This window comes from Heterodontus francisci, chromosome 3 (assembly GCF_036365525.1).
Source record: "Heterodontus francisci isolate sHetFra1 chromosome 3, sHetFra1.hap1, whole genome shotgun sequence".
NCBI lineage: Eukaryota > Metazoa > Chordata > Chondrichthyes > Heterodontiformes > Heterodontidae > Heterodontus > Heterodontus francisci.
This window is the reverse complement of record NC_090373.1, coordinates 163,861,319-163,877,137: the sequence shown is the minus strand read 5'-3', so window position 1 is coordinate 163,877,137 and position 15,819 is coordinate 163,861,319. Positions and strand designations below refer to the sequence as shown.

Genomic DNA, 15,819 nt, shown 5'->3' with positions numbered 1-15,819 from the left:
GGAGGATTGAATGTTTCCTTCCCCTTGTTTTACTGCCAAGATATTGCTGAGTCAAGGCCAGCGTGTGGGCTGTTCTCTTTTTTTTCTAATGCTTTGTTGATAAATTCCTTTCTAATTTAACTTTCTTCACATATTTCAAGTGTTTTTTGTTTTTCTCATGATCCTTTCGGACTTTTTTTTTACTGTTAACTATTTGGTTGCAAGTGTGTGTTTGTATTTTGTCCTTTAGTTGATACCCTCACCCGAATATAACCTGCTCACCAATGCTCAGTTTGGGTTTCACCAGGGCCACTTGGCTCCTGACCTCATTGTAGCCTTGGTCCAAACATTGACAAAACAGCTGAATTCAAGAGGTGAGGTAACAGTGACTGCTCTTGATATCAAGGCAGCATTTGACGGAGTGTTACATCAAGCAACCCTAGTAAAATTGAAATCAGTGGGAATCAGAGGAAAAGCTCTCCACTGGCTGGAGTCATACCTAGCACAAAGGAAGATGGTTGTGGTTGTTGGAGGCAAATCATCTCAGCCCCAGGATACCACTGCAGGAATTCCTCAGGGTAGTGTCCTAGGCCCAACCATCTTCAGCTGCTTCATCAATGACCTTGTCTCCATCATGTGGTCAGAAGTGGGGATATTTGCTGATGATTGCATCATGTTCAATATGCAACTCCTCAGATAGTGAAGCAGTTCGTGCCCACATGCAGCAAGACCCTGCACAGCATTCAGGCTTGGGCTGATAAGTGGCAAGTAACACAAGTGCCAGGCAATGATCATCACCAACGGAGTCTAATCACCTCTCCTTGACATTCGAAGGCATTACCATTGCTGAATCCCCCAGCATCAAAATCCTGAGAGGCACCATTGACCACAGGCTTAACTGGACCAGCCATATAAATATTGTGGCTACAAGAGCAGGTCAGAGGCTGGGAATTCAGCAGCGAGTAACTCACCTGTTGATTCCCCAAAGCCTGTCCACCATCTTCAAGGCACAAGTCAGGAGTGTGATGGAATATTCTCCACTTGCCTGGATGGGTACCACTCCAACAACAATCAAGAAGTTCAACACCACCCAGGACAAAGCAGCCCGTTTGATCAGCAGCGCATCCGCCACCTTAAACATTCACTCCCTCCACCACCGACGCAGAGTGGCAGCAGTGTGTACCATCCACAAGATGCATTGCAGCAACTCACCTTTCTCTTTCGACAGCACCTTACCCATGACCTCTACCACCCAGAAGAACACGGAAAGCAGATACATGGGAACATCAACACCTGCAAGTCCCCCTCCAAATCAAACACCATCTTGACTTGGAAATATATCACCGTTCCCTCATCGTTGTTGGATCAAGATTCTGAAACTCCCTTTCTAACAGCATAGTGGGACTACCCTCACCACATGGACTGCTGCAGTTCAAGAAGACGGCTCATCACCACCTTCTCAAGGGCAATTAGGGATGGGCAATAAATGCTGGCCATGACAGTGTTGCCCATGTCCCATGAACGAATAAAAAAAAGTATTATGTTTACAGTGCCAGATACTGATGCAGTACTTTTATAATCTGGCAACCACACACTATTATAGGCCAGTCAGTCTAACCTCAGTTGTGGGCAAATTATTGGAATCAATTCTCCGAAACAGGATAAACTGTCACTTAGAAAGGCATGGATTAATCAAGGATAGTCATCATGGATTTGTTAAGGGTAGATCATGTCTGACTAACTTGATCGAATATTTTGAAGAAGGAACAAGGAGGTTTGATGAGGGTAGTGCAGTTGATGTCGTCAACATTGATTTTAGCAAAGCTTTTGACAAGGTCCCACATGGCAGACTGGTTAAAAAAATAAAAGCGCAAGGAATCCAGGAGAATGTAGCAAGCGAGATACAAAATTGGCTCAGTGGCAGGAAACAAAGGGTAATTGCTGACAGGTGTCTTTGCAATTGGAGGGCTGTTTCCAGTGGCGTCCTGCAGGGCTCAGTACTAGGTGCCCTGCTTTTTGTGGTATATATTAATGATTTGGATGTAAATGTAGGGAGCATAATCAAGAAGTTTGCAGATGACATGAAAATTGGCCATTTGATTGATAGCGAGGAGGATAGCTGTAGGCTGCAGGAAGACATCAATGGACTGGTCAGGTGGGCAGAAAAGTGACAAATGCAATTCAACCCAGAGAAGTATAAGGTGATGCATTTGGGGAGGTCAAACAAGGCAAAGAAATGCATGATTAATGGGAGAATACTGAGAGGTATGGAGGAAGTGAGGGACCTTGGAGTGAACGTCCACAGATCTCTGAAAGTAGCAGGAGAGGTCGATAAGGTGGTTAAGAAGGCATATGGAATCCTTTAAGAAAAGCAAAATATTGCAGATGCTGGAAATCTGAAATAAAAACAGAAAGTGCTGGAAATACTCAATTCTTTTCTAACCTTTGCCAGTTCTGATAAAAGGTCACAGACCTGAAACATTAACTCTGCTTCTCTATTCACAGATGCTGCCTGATCTGCTGAGTATTTCCAGCACTTTCTGTTTTTATATGGAATCCTTTCCTTTATTAGCCGAGATATAGAATACGAGAGCAGGGAGGTTACGCTGGAAATGTATAAATGATTAGTTAGGCCACAACCTGAGTACTGTGTGCAGTTCTGTCACTCATTACAGAAAGGATGTAATTCCAATGGAGAGGGTACAGAGGAGATTTATGAGGATGTTGCCAAGGCTGGAAAAATGCAGCTATGAGGAAAAATTGGACAGGCTGGCGTTGTTCATCTTGGAACAGGGGAGGCTGAGGGGAGATTTGACTGGGATGTACAAAATTGTGAGGGGCCTGGATCGAGTGGATGGGGAGGGCCTATTTACCTTAGCAGAGAGATCACTGACTAGGGGGCATAGATTTCAAGTGATTGATAGAAAGATTAGAGGGGAGATGAGGAAAAGTTTTTTTCACCCAGAGGGTGGCAGAGGTCTGGAATTCACTGCCTGTAAGGGCAGTAGAGGCAGAAACCCTCGGCTCATTTAAAAGGAGTCTGGATACGCACCTCAAGAGCTGCAACCTGCAGGGCTACGGACCAAAAGCTGGAAAGTAGGATTAGGCTGGGTGGCTTATTTTTCATCTGGTGCAGGCTCAATGGATGTTGTGGCCTCTTTCTGAGCCGTAAACTTTCTATGATTCAATTTGTAATATATAACAGATATGCAGTTTTGCCCTTTGATATAAACCAAACTCATTTATTTTGAAACCGTGCCCCCTAGTTTTACAAACCCCACAAGGGGAAACATCCTCTCAGTATCCACCCTGTCAAGCCCCTTCGGGATCTTATATGTTTCTATAAGATCACCTCTCATTCTTCTAAACTCCAATGACTATAAGCCCAACCTGTTCAACCTTTCCTCATAAGACAACCCCTTCATCCCAGGAATCAGCCTAGTGAACTTTCTCTGAACTGCTTCCAATGCAAGTATATCCCTCCTTAAGCTAGGAGACCAAAACTAAACGCAATACTCTAGGCGCTGCCTCACCAATGTCCTGTACAGTTGTAGCAAGACTTCCCTACTTTTATACTCCATCTCCCTTGCAATAAATGCCAACATTCTATTTGCCTTCCTAATTACTTGCTGTACCTGCAAGCTAACTTTTTGTGATTCATGTACAAGGACACCCAGATCCCTCTGTACTGCTGCATTTTGTAGTTTCTCTCCATGTAAATAATATTCTGATTTTCTATTCTTCCTGCCAAAGAGGACAACTTCACATTTTCCCACAATGTATTCCATCTGCCAAATTTTGTCCACTCATTTAACCTATCTCTATCTCTTTGCAGACACTTTGTGCCTCCCACAACTTGCTTTCCTACCTATCTCTGTATCACTGCAAATTTGGCTACAATACACTAGGTCCATTTATCCAAGACATTAATATAGATCGTAAATAGCACTGATCCCTGTGGCACTCCACTAATTACTGTTTGCCAACCTGAAAATGCCTGATTTTTCCCGACTCTCTGTTCTCTGTTAGCTAGCCAATCCTCTATCCATGTTAATATATTACCTCCAACACCAGGAGCTCTTATCTTATGTAGTAACCTTTTATGTGGCTCCTTATCGAATGCTTTTTGGAAATCCAAATACACAACATCTACTAGTTCCCCCATGACCATCCTGCTTGTCACAACCTCAATGAACGCTAATAAGTTTGTCAAACACAATTTCCCTTTCATAAAACTATGTGGACTCTGCCTGATTGCATTATGATTTTTTAAATGTCCTGTTACTACTTCTTAACAATGGATTCCAGCATTTTCCCAATGACAGATGGCCTATAGTTTCCGGCTTTCTGTCACCTCCCTTTCTTGAATAGAGGTGTTACATTTGCGGTTTTCCAATCTGCTGGGACCTTTCCAGAATCTAGGGAATTATCCCTGCAGCTACTTCTTTTAAGACTCTAGGATGCAGGCGATCAGGTCCAGGAGACTTGTCAGCCTTTAGTGTCATTAGTTTTCCTAGTACATTTTCTCTAATGATAGTGATTGTTTCAAGTTCCACCTTCCCTTTTGCCTCTTGATTTTCTGCTATTCTTGGGATGTTTTTTGTGTCCTCTACTGTGAAGACAGATACAAAATACTTGTTCAAAGTCTCTACCATTTCCTTGTTTCCTGTTATTAATTCCCCAGTCTCACCCTCTAAGGGACCAACGCTTACTTTAGCTACCCTCTTCCTTTTTTATATTTGTAGAAGTTATTACTGTCTGTTTTTATATTTCTTGCTCGTTTACTCTCATACTCTAAAAAAGGAGAAATTAGTCATCCTCTGCTGGTTTCTCAAATGTTCCCAATCTTCTGGCCTATGACTAATCTTTGCAGTTTGTACACCTTTTCTTTTAATTTTATATCATCCTTAACTTCCTTAGTTAACCTTGAATGGTGCATCCTTCTCATAGAGTCTTTCTCAATGGAATATATCGGTGTTGGGAGTTATGAAATATCTCCTTGATTGTCTCCCACTGCTTCACTACTGTCTTACCTTTTAACTCATTTTCCCAGTCTGCTTTAGTCAACTCTGTCTTCATACCCTTGTAATTGCCTTTATTTAAGTTTAAGACACTAGTTTCAGGCCCAAACTTCTCACCCTCAAATGGAATGTGAAATTCTATCATGTCTCATTACACATTATCAGGTCTAAAATAGCCTGCTCCTGGGTTGGTTCCAGAATGTATTGTTCTAAGAAACTGTCCCAAATACACTCTATTAACTTATCCTCAAGGCTCCATTTGTCAATTTGATTAGTCCAATCTATATGAAGATTAAAATCGCCCATGATTATTGTGGTACCTTTCCGACAAGCCCCCATTATTTCTTGATTTATATTCTGTCCTACAGTGTAGTTACTGTTAGGAGGCCTATAAACTACTCCCACCAGTGACTTTGGAATTCTCTACCCGAGAGGGCTGTGGAGTCTCAGTCATTGCGTATGTTCTGGACAGATTGATAGATTTCGAGATATTAGATATCAAGGGATATGGGGATAGTGCGGGGAAATGTCACTGAGGTAGAAAATCAGCCATGATCTGGTTGAATGATGGAGCAGGCTCGAGGGCCAGACTGCCTACTCCTGATCCTATTTCCTATGTTCTTTCCTTTGCTATTTCTTATCTCCACCCAAACAACATCCTGATCTCCTGAGCCAAGATCATTTCTCACTACTGTACTGATCTCATCCGTTATTAAATGTTACTTGGGTTTGGGTCACACAATGGCTACAGATAAATCAAAGTGCCAGTATAGTAACCTAAACACAGGGTCACATGACTAGTATGGACCAATAAGTTGCTGGAAGCCAACACAGACTACACGGATGAAGCCTTGAACTCAATGTTTTAAATAATCTATTAATTTGTTAAAAGTTGTGCTATGGCATGCACCAACATTCACTTTATACAGCAGTGGTTCTCTAAGTGTGGTCTACAAGGGTCCTCCAGGTGGTCCACATGCTAGTACAAAATGCAAGTCACTGAAGCTAGTATCAGCGAGAAAGGTTTGATGGACGTTTGGCTCCACGTACTATCTGAGTATCCTGGACTTGCTGACACAGCTCTGTAGCACCTGCTGCCATTCCCTACAACATGTGAGATCAGATTTTCAAAGCTTGTGCAGCTGAAAACGAAGAAGAGTTGATGGAACGTGGAGCCCGGCATGAGAATGAAGCTCTCCAGCTTGGAACCAGACATCACCTCATTGGTTTCTTATCAAACGCAACGCCATTCTTCCCATTAATTCTGATGAGTTCTTTTGCAGTAGAAAGTGAAAGTGGGTGAGGTAGGACCAGTAGGAGGTCTTTTGCCCCACCTAAGTGGTCTGCGGACAAAAACGTTTGAGAACCACTGTTCAACAGCACTCCTTGGGCAACACTACGTGAAATACTTCTGCAAAACTTAATCCCTAATTTATTTTAAAGCAGGGAAATTTATATTAAGTACATCTGACTCTCTGATTCCACAATATGATTGACTTCCAGCCCCAGTTCACCCAACTCTGTATCCCACTAGAAAAAATACTGTTCTTGGGATGTGGGTGAGTGACAAAGTCAACAATGAACCCTCAAGTACAATATCCCCTCTCTGCTCCACAAGAACATTTTACAGAGAAAACCTACAATTGTATATTTCATTTTTGAAATTATTTCTATATCTGTAAAGAATTTCAACCACTGATTCCTCTTCACTCTAACTGCTCCTTCTTCACAATTCATCCACCAGCTATTCTTAAACTCACAAGTAATGCCAGAAATTGCAGAAGTATTGAATAATTACTTCACTTCAGTTTTTACCAATGACCATTAGAAAACTTGCAGACTGGGCCATTAAGTGGCAAATGAACTTTAACATAGATAATTGTGAGGTAGGAAAAATAGAAACATCACCGGTATTTTAGAAACTAAGAAAGTGAATGGGGTAGAAGAGCAAAGTGATCAATGGATACAGGTAAACAACGTCAGCAAAACAATTTAAATTGTTAACAAAGGACTGGGATTTATTTGTAGCCATGTAGAATTCAAAAGTACTAAAGTTAGGTTAAACTTTTATAGGACCCTGATGAGGTTGCAATTAGAGTACTCTGCACATAAATGGCTCCATACTATAAAAAGGACCTAGAAACACTGGATAAAGTGCTATAAAGATTTGCAAGGATGGTACCAGAACTGACAGATTATAGCTATTGGGAAATATTGAACAGATAGGGCTTTTTTTTCTTTAGAAAAGAGAAAATTTAGAGGAGTTGTGAAAAAATATAGGAATAATAGGTTTGATTAAGTAGAATTTGGAAATAGTTAGTATATTATGCCTTTAGAGTTAAAGATTGAATAAATGATTAGTTTTCAGATCTCACTGAAGTTCCCCTTAAAGATGGTAGAGTTAAACATTTCAAGGTCTCTGTTAGAATAGAATTGCTGTTACCAGGGGCTTGGAAGATAAACACACACATTGAAATATCCTGTGTGACCTCAGTAAGAGGTAGCAATAAAACTTAATAGGTTTATGGGGTTGTTGTTCAGACAGGTCGGCTCCAGAGGTTGCTGTGGGTAGAATGGAAAGGGTAATTAACAATAAATGGAATGTACTCACAGGAACAGGAGAGGTCAAGTAAACACAATAATGAACATTTTGACCAGATAAAAACTCACAAACCTCAAATTCCAATAGAGTCATAGGGCTGAATTTTACCTTGGGCGGACAGGAATTTGCCACCGACGTGAAGATCGGTGGCGAACCCGCTTCCGCCTAGCCTGGGGATCCGTCCCGTATTTTACGGGTCCCTGGGCTTTAACTGTCCCGAGGCAGGACTTTCACCTGCTTGAGGGAGGAGGTCCTGCCTCAGTGAGCTGCCAGCCAATCAGCGGGCTGGCAGATCTTAGTCCCAGCAGTGCCACCGGGAGCGGTGGCCACTGCTGAGACTGCAGCCCAGCCGATGCCATGATCCCTGGAGAGTGAGTGAGTTGGGCATGCCTCACCAGGGGGATCGGTCCTTCCCTGGTGAGGCTGGAATGGTAGTTTGGGGGGAGGGGGAGTCGTCCTGAGTCCCGTGGGTGGGTTAGGAGGTGGGGGCGGCCCTCAATTGGGCACCCTGTGCTCGACTACCATGTCCCCTGCCCGGGGCTCGGAAAGGCCGGCAGCTATCGCTGGGCGGCCTTTCACGTCCCCAGCATGCCCACTTGCCATGGTTAAAATACCAATGGAGGCAGGCACAGGCCCTTAAGTGGCCACTTAAGGGCCTTGATTGGCCTCGGGCGGACGGGCCGTTTTCCCCCCACACCCTTAAAGTCGACCGGAGGCGGGAGTGGGGCGGGTAGGCCTCCCGCTCAATTTTATGCCATCCCTATGCCACCAACTGACCTGCTGGGGTGGCGTAAAATTCAGCCCATAGAGTTATACAGCACAGAAACAGGCCCTTCGGCACATCGTGTCTGTGTTGGCCATCAAGCACCTATCTATTCTAATCCCATTTTCTAGCACTTGGCCCGTAGCCTTGTATGTTATGGCGTTTCAAGCGCTCATCTAAAAACTTCTTAAATGTTGTGAGGGTTTCTGCCTCTACCATCTCTTCAGGCAGTGCGTTCCAGATTCCAACCACTCTCTGAGTGAAAAATCTTTTCCTCAAATCCCCTCTAAACCTCCTGTCCCTTACCTTAAATCTATGCCCCCTGGTTATTGACCTCTCTGCTAAGGGAAAAAGTTTCTTCCTATATAACCTATCAATGCCCCTCATAATTAAAGTATAACATTAAATTAAAGATATAGATTTTAAAAGGGAACACAGGAAGGTCACATCTAATGCAAAAGTCATATGACACCTTAGAAATAGTATAAATACAAGGTTTTGAAGTAAACACTTAGAGGTGTTGAATCCTCAACAGCGCTTCTCATCCCATACCTTATTCGGGGATTTAAGGTACAAGTTTACTTAAATTTTGATGGATATTTTGGATATTCTCAGATAATTTTGCTGTAACATTAGCAAGGTTAAACATTTGGATTCTATGTTAGAAATAAGAATATGTGTTACATCTCTCAGTAATATTTGATATTGTGATATACTTATCTACTTAAGAAGTTTATTGCATGTTAAATTCTTTAATAAATATATAAAAGTTAATAAGTCGTCTCATGTAGTATTTTGTATACAACAACAAGAACCCCCTCTTCGTGTCTCTTTAAGTGGAGAGATACCTATTGAAGAGAATTTCCCAGACCTTTATAATAACTGGGATATTTATGACTTTTTCATAAAGTTATTAGAAGTTATCTGAAAGATGGTAAAATTCTCTGTTGGTTTTCTTTCTCTGAGAGAAAGCTAGTATAATTCTTTGGACCCAAATAAGTGTCTGAGAATTTGTCTGGTTTGAACTTGATTAAAGGAGATTCGTGGGGATGTGCTCCTGATTTGGTTTAGTCCCTTCAAGGGGTTAATGTCATAAATCACTTCAGAGTAGCAGTCTCACCTCTGAGTCAGAAGGTTGTGGGTTCAAGAACCACTCCAGGACTTGACCACAAAAATCAAGCTGGCACTCCAGTGCAATACTAAGGGAGTGCTGCACTGTCGGAGGTGTCATCTTTCAGATGAGATGTTAAACCGAAGCCTCGTTGCCCTCTCAGGTGGCCGTAAAAGATCCCATGTCTATTTCGAAGAAAAGCAGGGGAGTTATCCCAGTGTCCTGGCTAATATTTATCCCTCAATCAACATCCCAAAAACAGATTAGCTGGTTATTATCACATTACTGTTTGTGGGAGCTTGCTGTGCATAAATTGGCTGCCGGGTTTCCTACATTACAACAGTGACTACTCTTCAAAGGTACTTTATTGGCTGTAAAATGCTTTGGGATGTCCTGTGTTCTAAAAGATGCTATAAAAATGCAAGCCTTTTTTTTCTTTTAGACCTTATAGATATCTTCAAAATTATAATTGAGTTGGACAAGGCAGATACGGAGAGAATGTTTCCACCTATGGGAGAATCCAAAACTAGGGGTCATAAATACAAGATAATTACTAATAAATCCAATAGAGAAATAAGGAGAAATTTCTTTATTCCGAGAGTAGTTAGAATGTGGAACTTGCTACTACAGAAAGTGGTTAAGACAAATAACTTGGATGCTTTCAAAATGGAAATTAGACGTGTACATGGGAGAAAATGGAATAGGAAGATATGCTGAAAGGCTCAGATGAGGTCAATGGAATGGGAGGAAATTAGTGTGGAGTATTAACAGCAGCACAGACTAGTTAGGCTGAATGGGCTGTTTCTGCGCTGCATATTCTATTTTAATATAATTTGTTCTCTGCTTTCTCTTTGCCACTCAAACTATAAATAAACTTAAGTGATTTATCTTTAATTTCCTACATTACAACAATGACTACACTTCAAAAGTAATTAACTGTCTGTAAAATGCTTTGGGATATCCTGAGGTCATGAAAGTGCGAGCCACCTCCAGTATGTTTTGGAACTGCCGATCTGTCACTTTCAGGCTGAGGATTCAGTCCCAAGTAACTAGAAAGATGCAGCAGTCAAGTTGTATATATTCACACTCCCTACTCACTTGCCGACATAGGTGGTAGTACAGTACATACATTAAACAACCGCTCAACTTCTATGACCAAATTTAGCATTGTTCCTTTTCCATCCTCCACATTCCTAGCCCAGTGGCAGCAGTGTGTACCATCTACAAGATGCACTGCAGCAACTAACCAAGGCAACTTCGACAGCACCTTCCAAACCCGTGACCTCTACCACCTGCAAGGACAAGGGCAGTAGATGCATGGGAACACCACCACCTGCAAGTTCCCCTCAAAGCCACACACCATCCTGACTTGGAACTATATTGCCGTTCCTTCACTGTCACTAGGTCAAAATCCTGGAACTCCCTTCCTAACAGCACTGTTGGTGTACCTACACCCCAAGGACTTCAGGGGTTCAAGAAGGCAGCTCATCATCACCTTCTCAAGGGCAATTAGCGATGGGCAATAAATGTTGGCGTAGCCAGCATTGCCCACATGCCATGAATGAATATAAAACAAAAACTGGCTGAATCTTAACTTCTAAAAACGAATGGCTTGGGATTGCATCAGAGGTTAAAATGCAATAAATCTAGAACAGGAACTGAACTCACCTTGAACCTGCCCACGTCTGGTTTGAAAGCAGGCAGGGTGAGGGGTGGGTGAGAAATCATCTTGAGAGAATCGGGTTGGTCATTCTAATTTTAAAGATAGGCTGCCGCAATGCCAGGGCCTCGGAAATTGCCTTTACAGCATAGCTTGTGGGCCAAAAGGAACAGGAGTGTTCCTTCCAGACATAACAAACTACCCAGTTTACTACCCCCCGCCCCCATTCCAGTGAGTTATCTGGTTCCCATCCAACCATCAGACCCCCTAACTCGCATCTGCTCCCCTTGACCACCATGGGAACACCCCAGGCAACCACTGGATCCCTCCACCACGACCATGATCTCTTTCACTCCCTCAATCCACCTACCTGCTATCGTAGACTTTAACCCAGTGAAGCTGGCTTCCTATCCGAGAGGCCGCTGGCCTGTCAATCAGGGTGCTTGTGGTCAGGAACACCACAGAAAAGAATGTGAGGCAGCCCGGCAGTTAAACTCTGCAGGACATTTGAGAAACGTGTTCTTCCAGATTTCACAACCTGACAACAGCTTCCCCCACTCCGCACAGAAGTTGTCTCTGGACTAAAATCCAGGTCATCATCTCAGTACTCACGCAGAACACTTCTATAGTCTACCATTTTTAATCTACCCAACACATCAAACTTATCAAATTTACTCTGTCACTATTAATATTTAATGACTTGTAAAAATTAAGAATTTATTCATGACATTTAAACTTCTCCATATATATTAATATTTATTTACTCACTATACACTTGAGCAATTTTCCAGGTAATCAGTTCACCCGAACAATACAATTCTTTTAATTTATAGCTTCACATCTTTTGTTGCAAATCCACGCATTTTATTTGTGCACACCATCACAGATCAACTGGTAATATATTAAAAATGTTGTGTGAATACTCCTGATACTAGACTTTGTTATAGAGAAGGTATTCATTAAAGTCTATTTGCAGTAATGAAAACTGATTGCATTGTGAATTTTAACTCTCATAAATGTAAAAAAAACCAAATGCCCCCCCCCCCAATAATTGCTTAAATTGGAATTTTTAGTTCATTGTGGTAAGCATTTTCCACTCTGTTTAAGCTCTAAAGTTCACAATAGCAGTAATACTGCTAAGCATTCCTTTGCCATCTGAACTGCTACCTGCTGTTATGGACAATTTGCGCTGTGTAAGCATTAAATTGGAATACAGGACTAGGTATTGCTGGGCATTTTCATTGTAAATTAACATTTATGTTATCCACAAATGACACAGCCTTAGCAGAAGCACATACATTTCTGATCAGCAAGAATCCAATTTCAATCAAAATAACAGCATCGAAGGCCATTCTAACTATATGAATGAAATAATATGTCTGAAGCGTCACCATCACAGCATGTGAAAAGGACATTACTTTCTAGCCCCAATTTTGTGAGGCAGCTAAGAATGATGCTGCACTGGCTCAGTACGCACACACACCCCTCTGGTGGCAGTCACTGCTGCAGACCGAGTTGAACTGCAACTCATCAAGGCTCCTTAGACAGCATCTCCCAAACCTGAGACCTCTACTACCGAAAAGGACAAGGGCAGTAGATGCATGGGAACACCACCACCTGCAAGTTCCCCTCCAAGCCACACACCATCCTGACTTGGAACTATATTGCCGTTCCTTCACTGTCGCTGGGTCAAAATCCTGGAACTCCCTTCCTAACATCACTGTTGGTGTACCTACCCCCACATGGACTGCAGTGGTTCAAGAAGGCAGCTCACCACCACCTTCTCAAGGGCAATTATGGATGAGCCACAAATGCTGGCCTAGCCAGCAAGGCCCACATCCCATGAACAAATAAAAGGAAAACTCTGCAATATAAGACTGCCACCTATTTTGAATAGGCTATAGATACAGGAAAAGCTTTCCCACAGACTTTGGCTCCAGCCAACGTGGTTGGGGAGCAAAGAATCTGGCAAAACAGCAGCTTTTAAAGGTCTGTAGCTGGCTATGAAAAATGGAATTGTGTGGCAGAAGTAAAGTGGTCTAACTGTTTGCAGGAGCACAGTTATACTTATCCCTTGATACTGAGGAGATGGAGGTCCAGATGCAGGAGGTGCAGCAAACAGTGGTGACCCTTTTAGGTGTTGAGGACCACCCTCCACTAAAAGCACAGGTGCCAGTTAAACGGAGGGTGGTTACTGACTCAGTTGATGCAATTATCCAGACTGCCACGAGAGCCATCAGCCCAATTTTCCAAATGACATCCAACACGTATAAGGCATTGGGCTGCCAGCAGGGCCATGCAAAATTTACCCTTAGTAAAAGTGTCTGACAGGCTAATACCATGAAGAATGGCAGGAGCAGGTGGTGATTCTTAAGGTATACGGGCCTTGATTTTCCACAGGACTCTCCCAATCTGATGACGTAACTTGGATGGGAGTTCTGCATAAACTCCCCTCCCCTACCAAGAAATGATAGAAATAGTCATATTTAGCTGTCTATGCAGTTTCTTCAGCAATTCTTCTAACCTACTGTAGGAGAACACCTATGGAAATCCTAGGTGACTATTTCTACTGTGTCATCAAACTGATTGCCCTTACACCTCCAAAATAGAGTGTGTATGCCTTGTAGTCACAAATGAGTGAGGTGTCCTACACTGAGAATTAAAACACATGGATGGGAGAACTGTGTGCATGCGAGGGAAACTGTGCTGTATATGCATACTAAATTTCCCAACTGAGTTTGTAAAATTCAAATCCACCACTAATCTGTACTGCTCTGCAAATGGCACATATATAACAAAAAAACTTGTTTCATCTATGGAATAAAGAATTGGACGTGTACAATAACAGTTTATGAGCTGATTTTCCTCCGTTTTGCTTCCAAATAGAGCCTGAGAAATAGGTGTAGTGCAGAGGAAAAATGAGCACTATTCCTTTGATCGCATTCAGCATCTTGTCAGGCAAGCCCCCACCTGCCAAGAATGAGGAAAATTAATTTCGCCACATGAACGTTGATTTTAAACTGCCGATGGTGAAGAAAAAACTTGCTTTAAAAAACAATTGGAGATTTTGGCTGGAGAGAGACATTAGCATATCGACAGACAAGTACTTCAAAGGACAAACGAGCTATTCCCTGCTCCAATTTCATCCACAACGGACTTTTGATTACCAGACATTGAAGCATTCCAGGTTAACCACTAAGATGGCCGAATGCACAAACAGACGTAGTGGGGACAGTTTGGTTACGTAACTGTTGGAGTTTTTTGAATTTGAGCTTCCAACAGGGAATTTGAAATCAGAAGGCTGTTAGCTCCTGGACTGAGAACACCTTTCTGTGTCTGCTCTCATCTCGCTCTCACCAGCTTCGGAAGCCAGTGAAGACAAATGAACCCCATGAGAGAAAAGTCTCCTATAGTGAACAAGATTTAAGAAGAATACTGGGCCTCAACGAAAAGCAAGACTACCTAGAATCAAGGACCCTACAGCAAGTTCGAAGCACAGTAAAAAAAAAAACCCTCTTTAGAGATTGCCTCAAACCTCTCCATTTTATTTTTCTTCTCCTTTCTGTCTCTATTTGCATGTGTGTATCGCATGTGCATGCTAGAGTGGGCATGACTTGTATCCGTAGGCGTTAACCAAATTAGAGTTTAAGTTTAAGGTTTAATAAAGTTCGCTTTTTTTCTTTAAACCTAAAGAAAACCTGGTGTGCTCATTTCTTTGCCTTATAATTGGAAAGCTGTGAACAAGGATTCACAAAGCGGGAGCTCAAAACACAGTGTGTTTATAATTAAACCCTGTTACAATAAGACCAGGTGGCGACAGTAACAGACCCCTAGACACCTTTCTCACCTGGTCGTAACAATCTGAAAGATATTGCACCTGAAATTCCTCTATAACTTTTCTGGTGCTGCAATGTAAATTACATGCAAATAGGGCTTTGTACACAAAATTCCTCTAGTACACTGGATGAAGATCGGGGATCAGACTGCCCGATAAAAATCTGACCCTGTTACATCCTGAGCTGCTGTTTAGGTGCTCTCTGTCTTAAAGGGACAGGCAGGTATTGGCAAAAGAGATCTTGAATTTTGGCATCTGGCTTTCAAAATGTTGTTACACCTTCAGAACATGTTCCTCAGTGCTGTTAATCTTTTATATGTAGCGATGGAGGCTGTTCTCAGTTTTATGACATCCATTATTTTGCAATATCCCTCCATGGCCCCACCCCCTCCCTATCTCTGTAATCTCCTCCAATTACCCTACAAACCTCCGAGATATCTATGTTCCTCAAATTCTGGCCTCTTGAGCATCCCCGATTTTAATTGTTGCACCACTGGTGGCCACGTCTACAGCTGCCCAGGCATCAAGCTCGGGAATTCCCTCCTAAACCTCTCCGCCTCCCTTTTTTCCTCTTAAGATGCTCCTTAAAACCTGCCTCTTTTGACCAAACTCTTGGCCTAATATTGCCTTATGTGGCTTGATGTCAGATTTTGCTTTACAGAATCGGCACAGAAGGAGGCCATTTGGCCCGACATGTCTGTGCCAGCTCTCCGTACAAGCAACTCAACTAGTCCCACTCCCCTGCCTTTTTCCCATTGCCCTGCAATTTTTTTTTCTATTTAATTATCCAATGCCCTTTTGAAAGCCATGAGTGAATCTGTCTCTATCACACTCTCAGGCAGTGTATT

At 42.4% G+C, this 15,819-nt stretch overlaps 1 protein-coding gene across 11 annotated transcripts in view; it reads right to left on the bottom strand.

Moving 5' to 3' along the window:
- The window catches only part of LOC137363487 (uncharacterized), a 296,432-nt gene that overhangs the window by 13,743 nt on the left and 266,870 nt on the right, over positions 1–15,819 (bottom strand). The window contains exon 15 of one of the 11 annotated variants that reach the window (XM_068027304.1): positions 7,467–7,562. The exons of 9 other annotated variants lie outside the window; for them this stretch is intronic. In XM_068027304.1, coding sequence (XP_067883405.1) covers positions 7,491–7,562 — 72 coding nt within the window. In that variant the 3' untranslated portion in view covers positions 7,467–7,490. Of the gene's footprint in view, positions 1–7,466; positions 7,563–11,945; positions 14,107–15,819 lie in introns of those variants that run through there. One more of the 11 variants, XM_068027306.1, reaches the window with a different exon arrangement.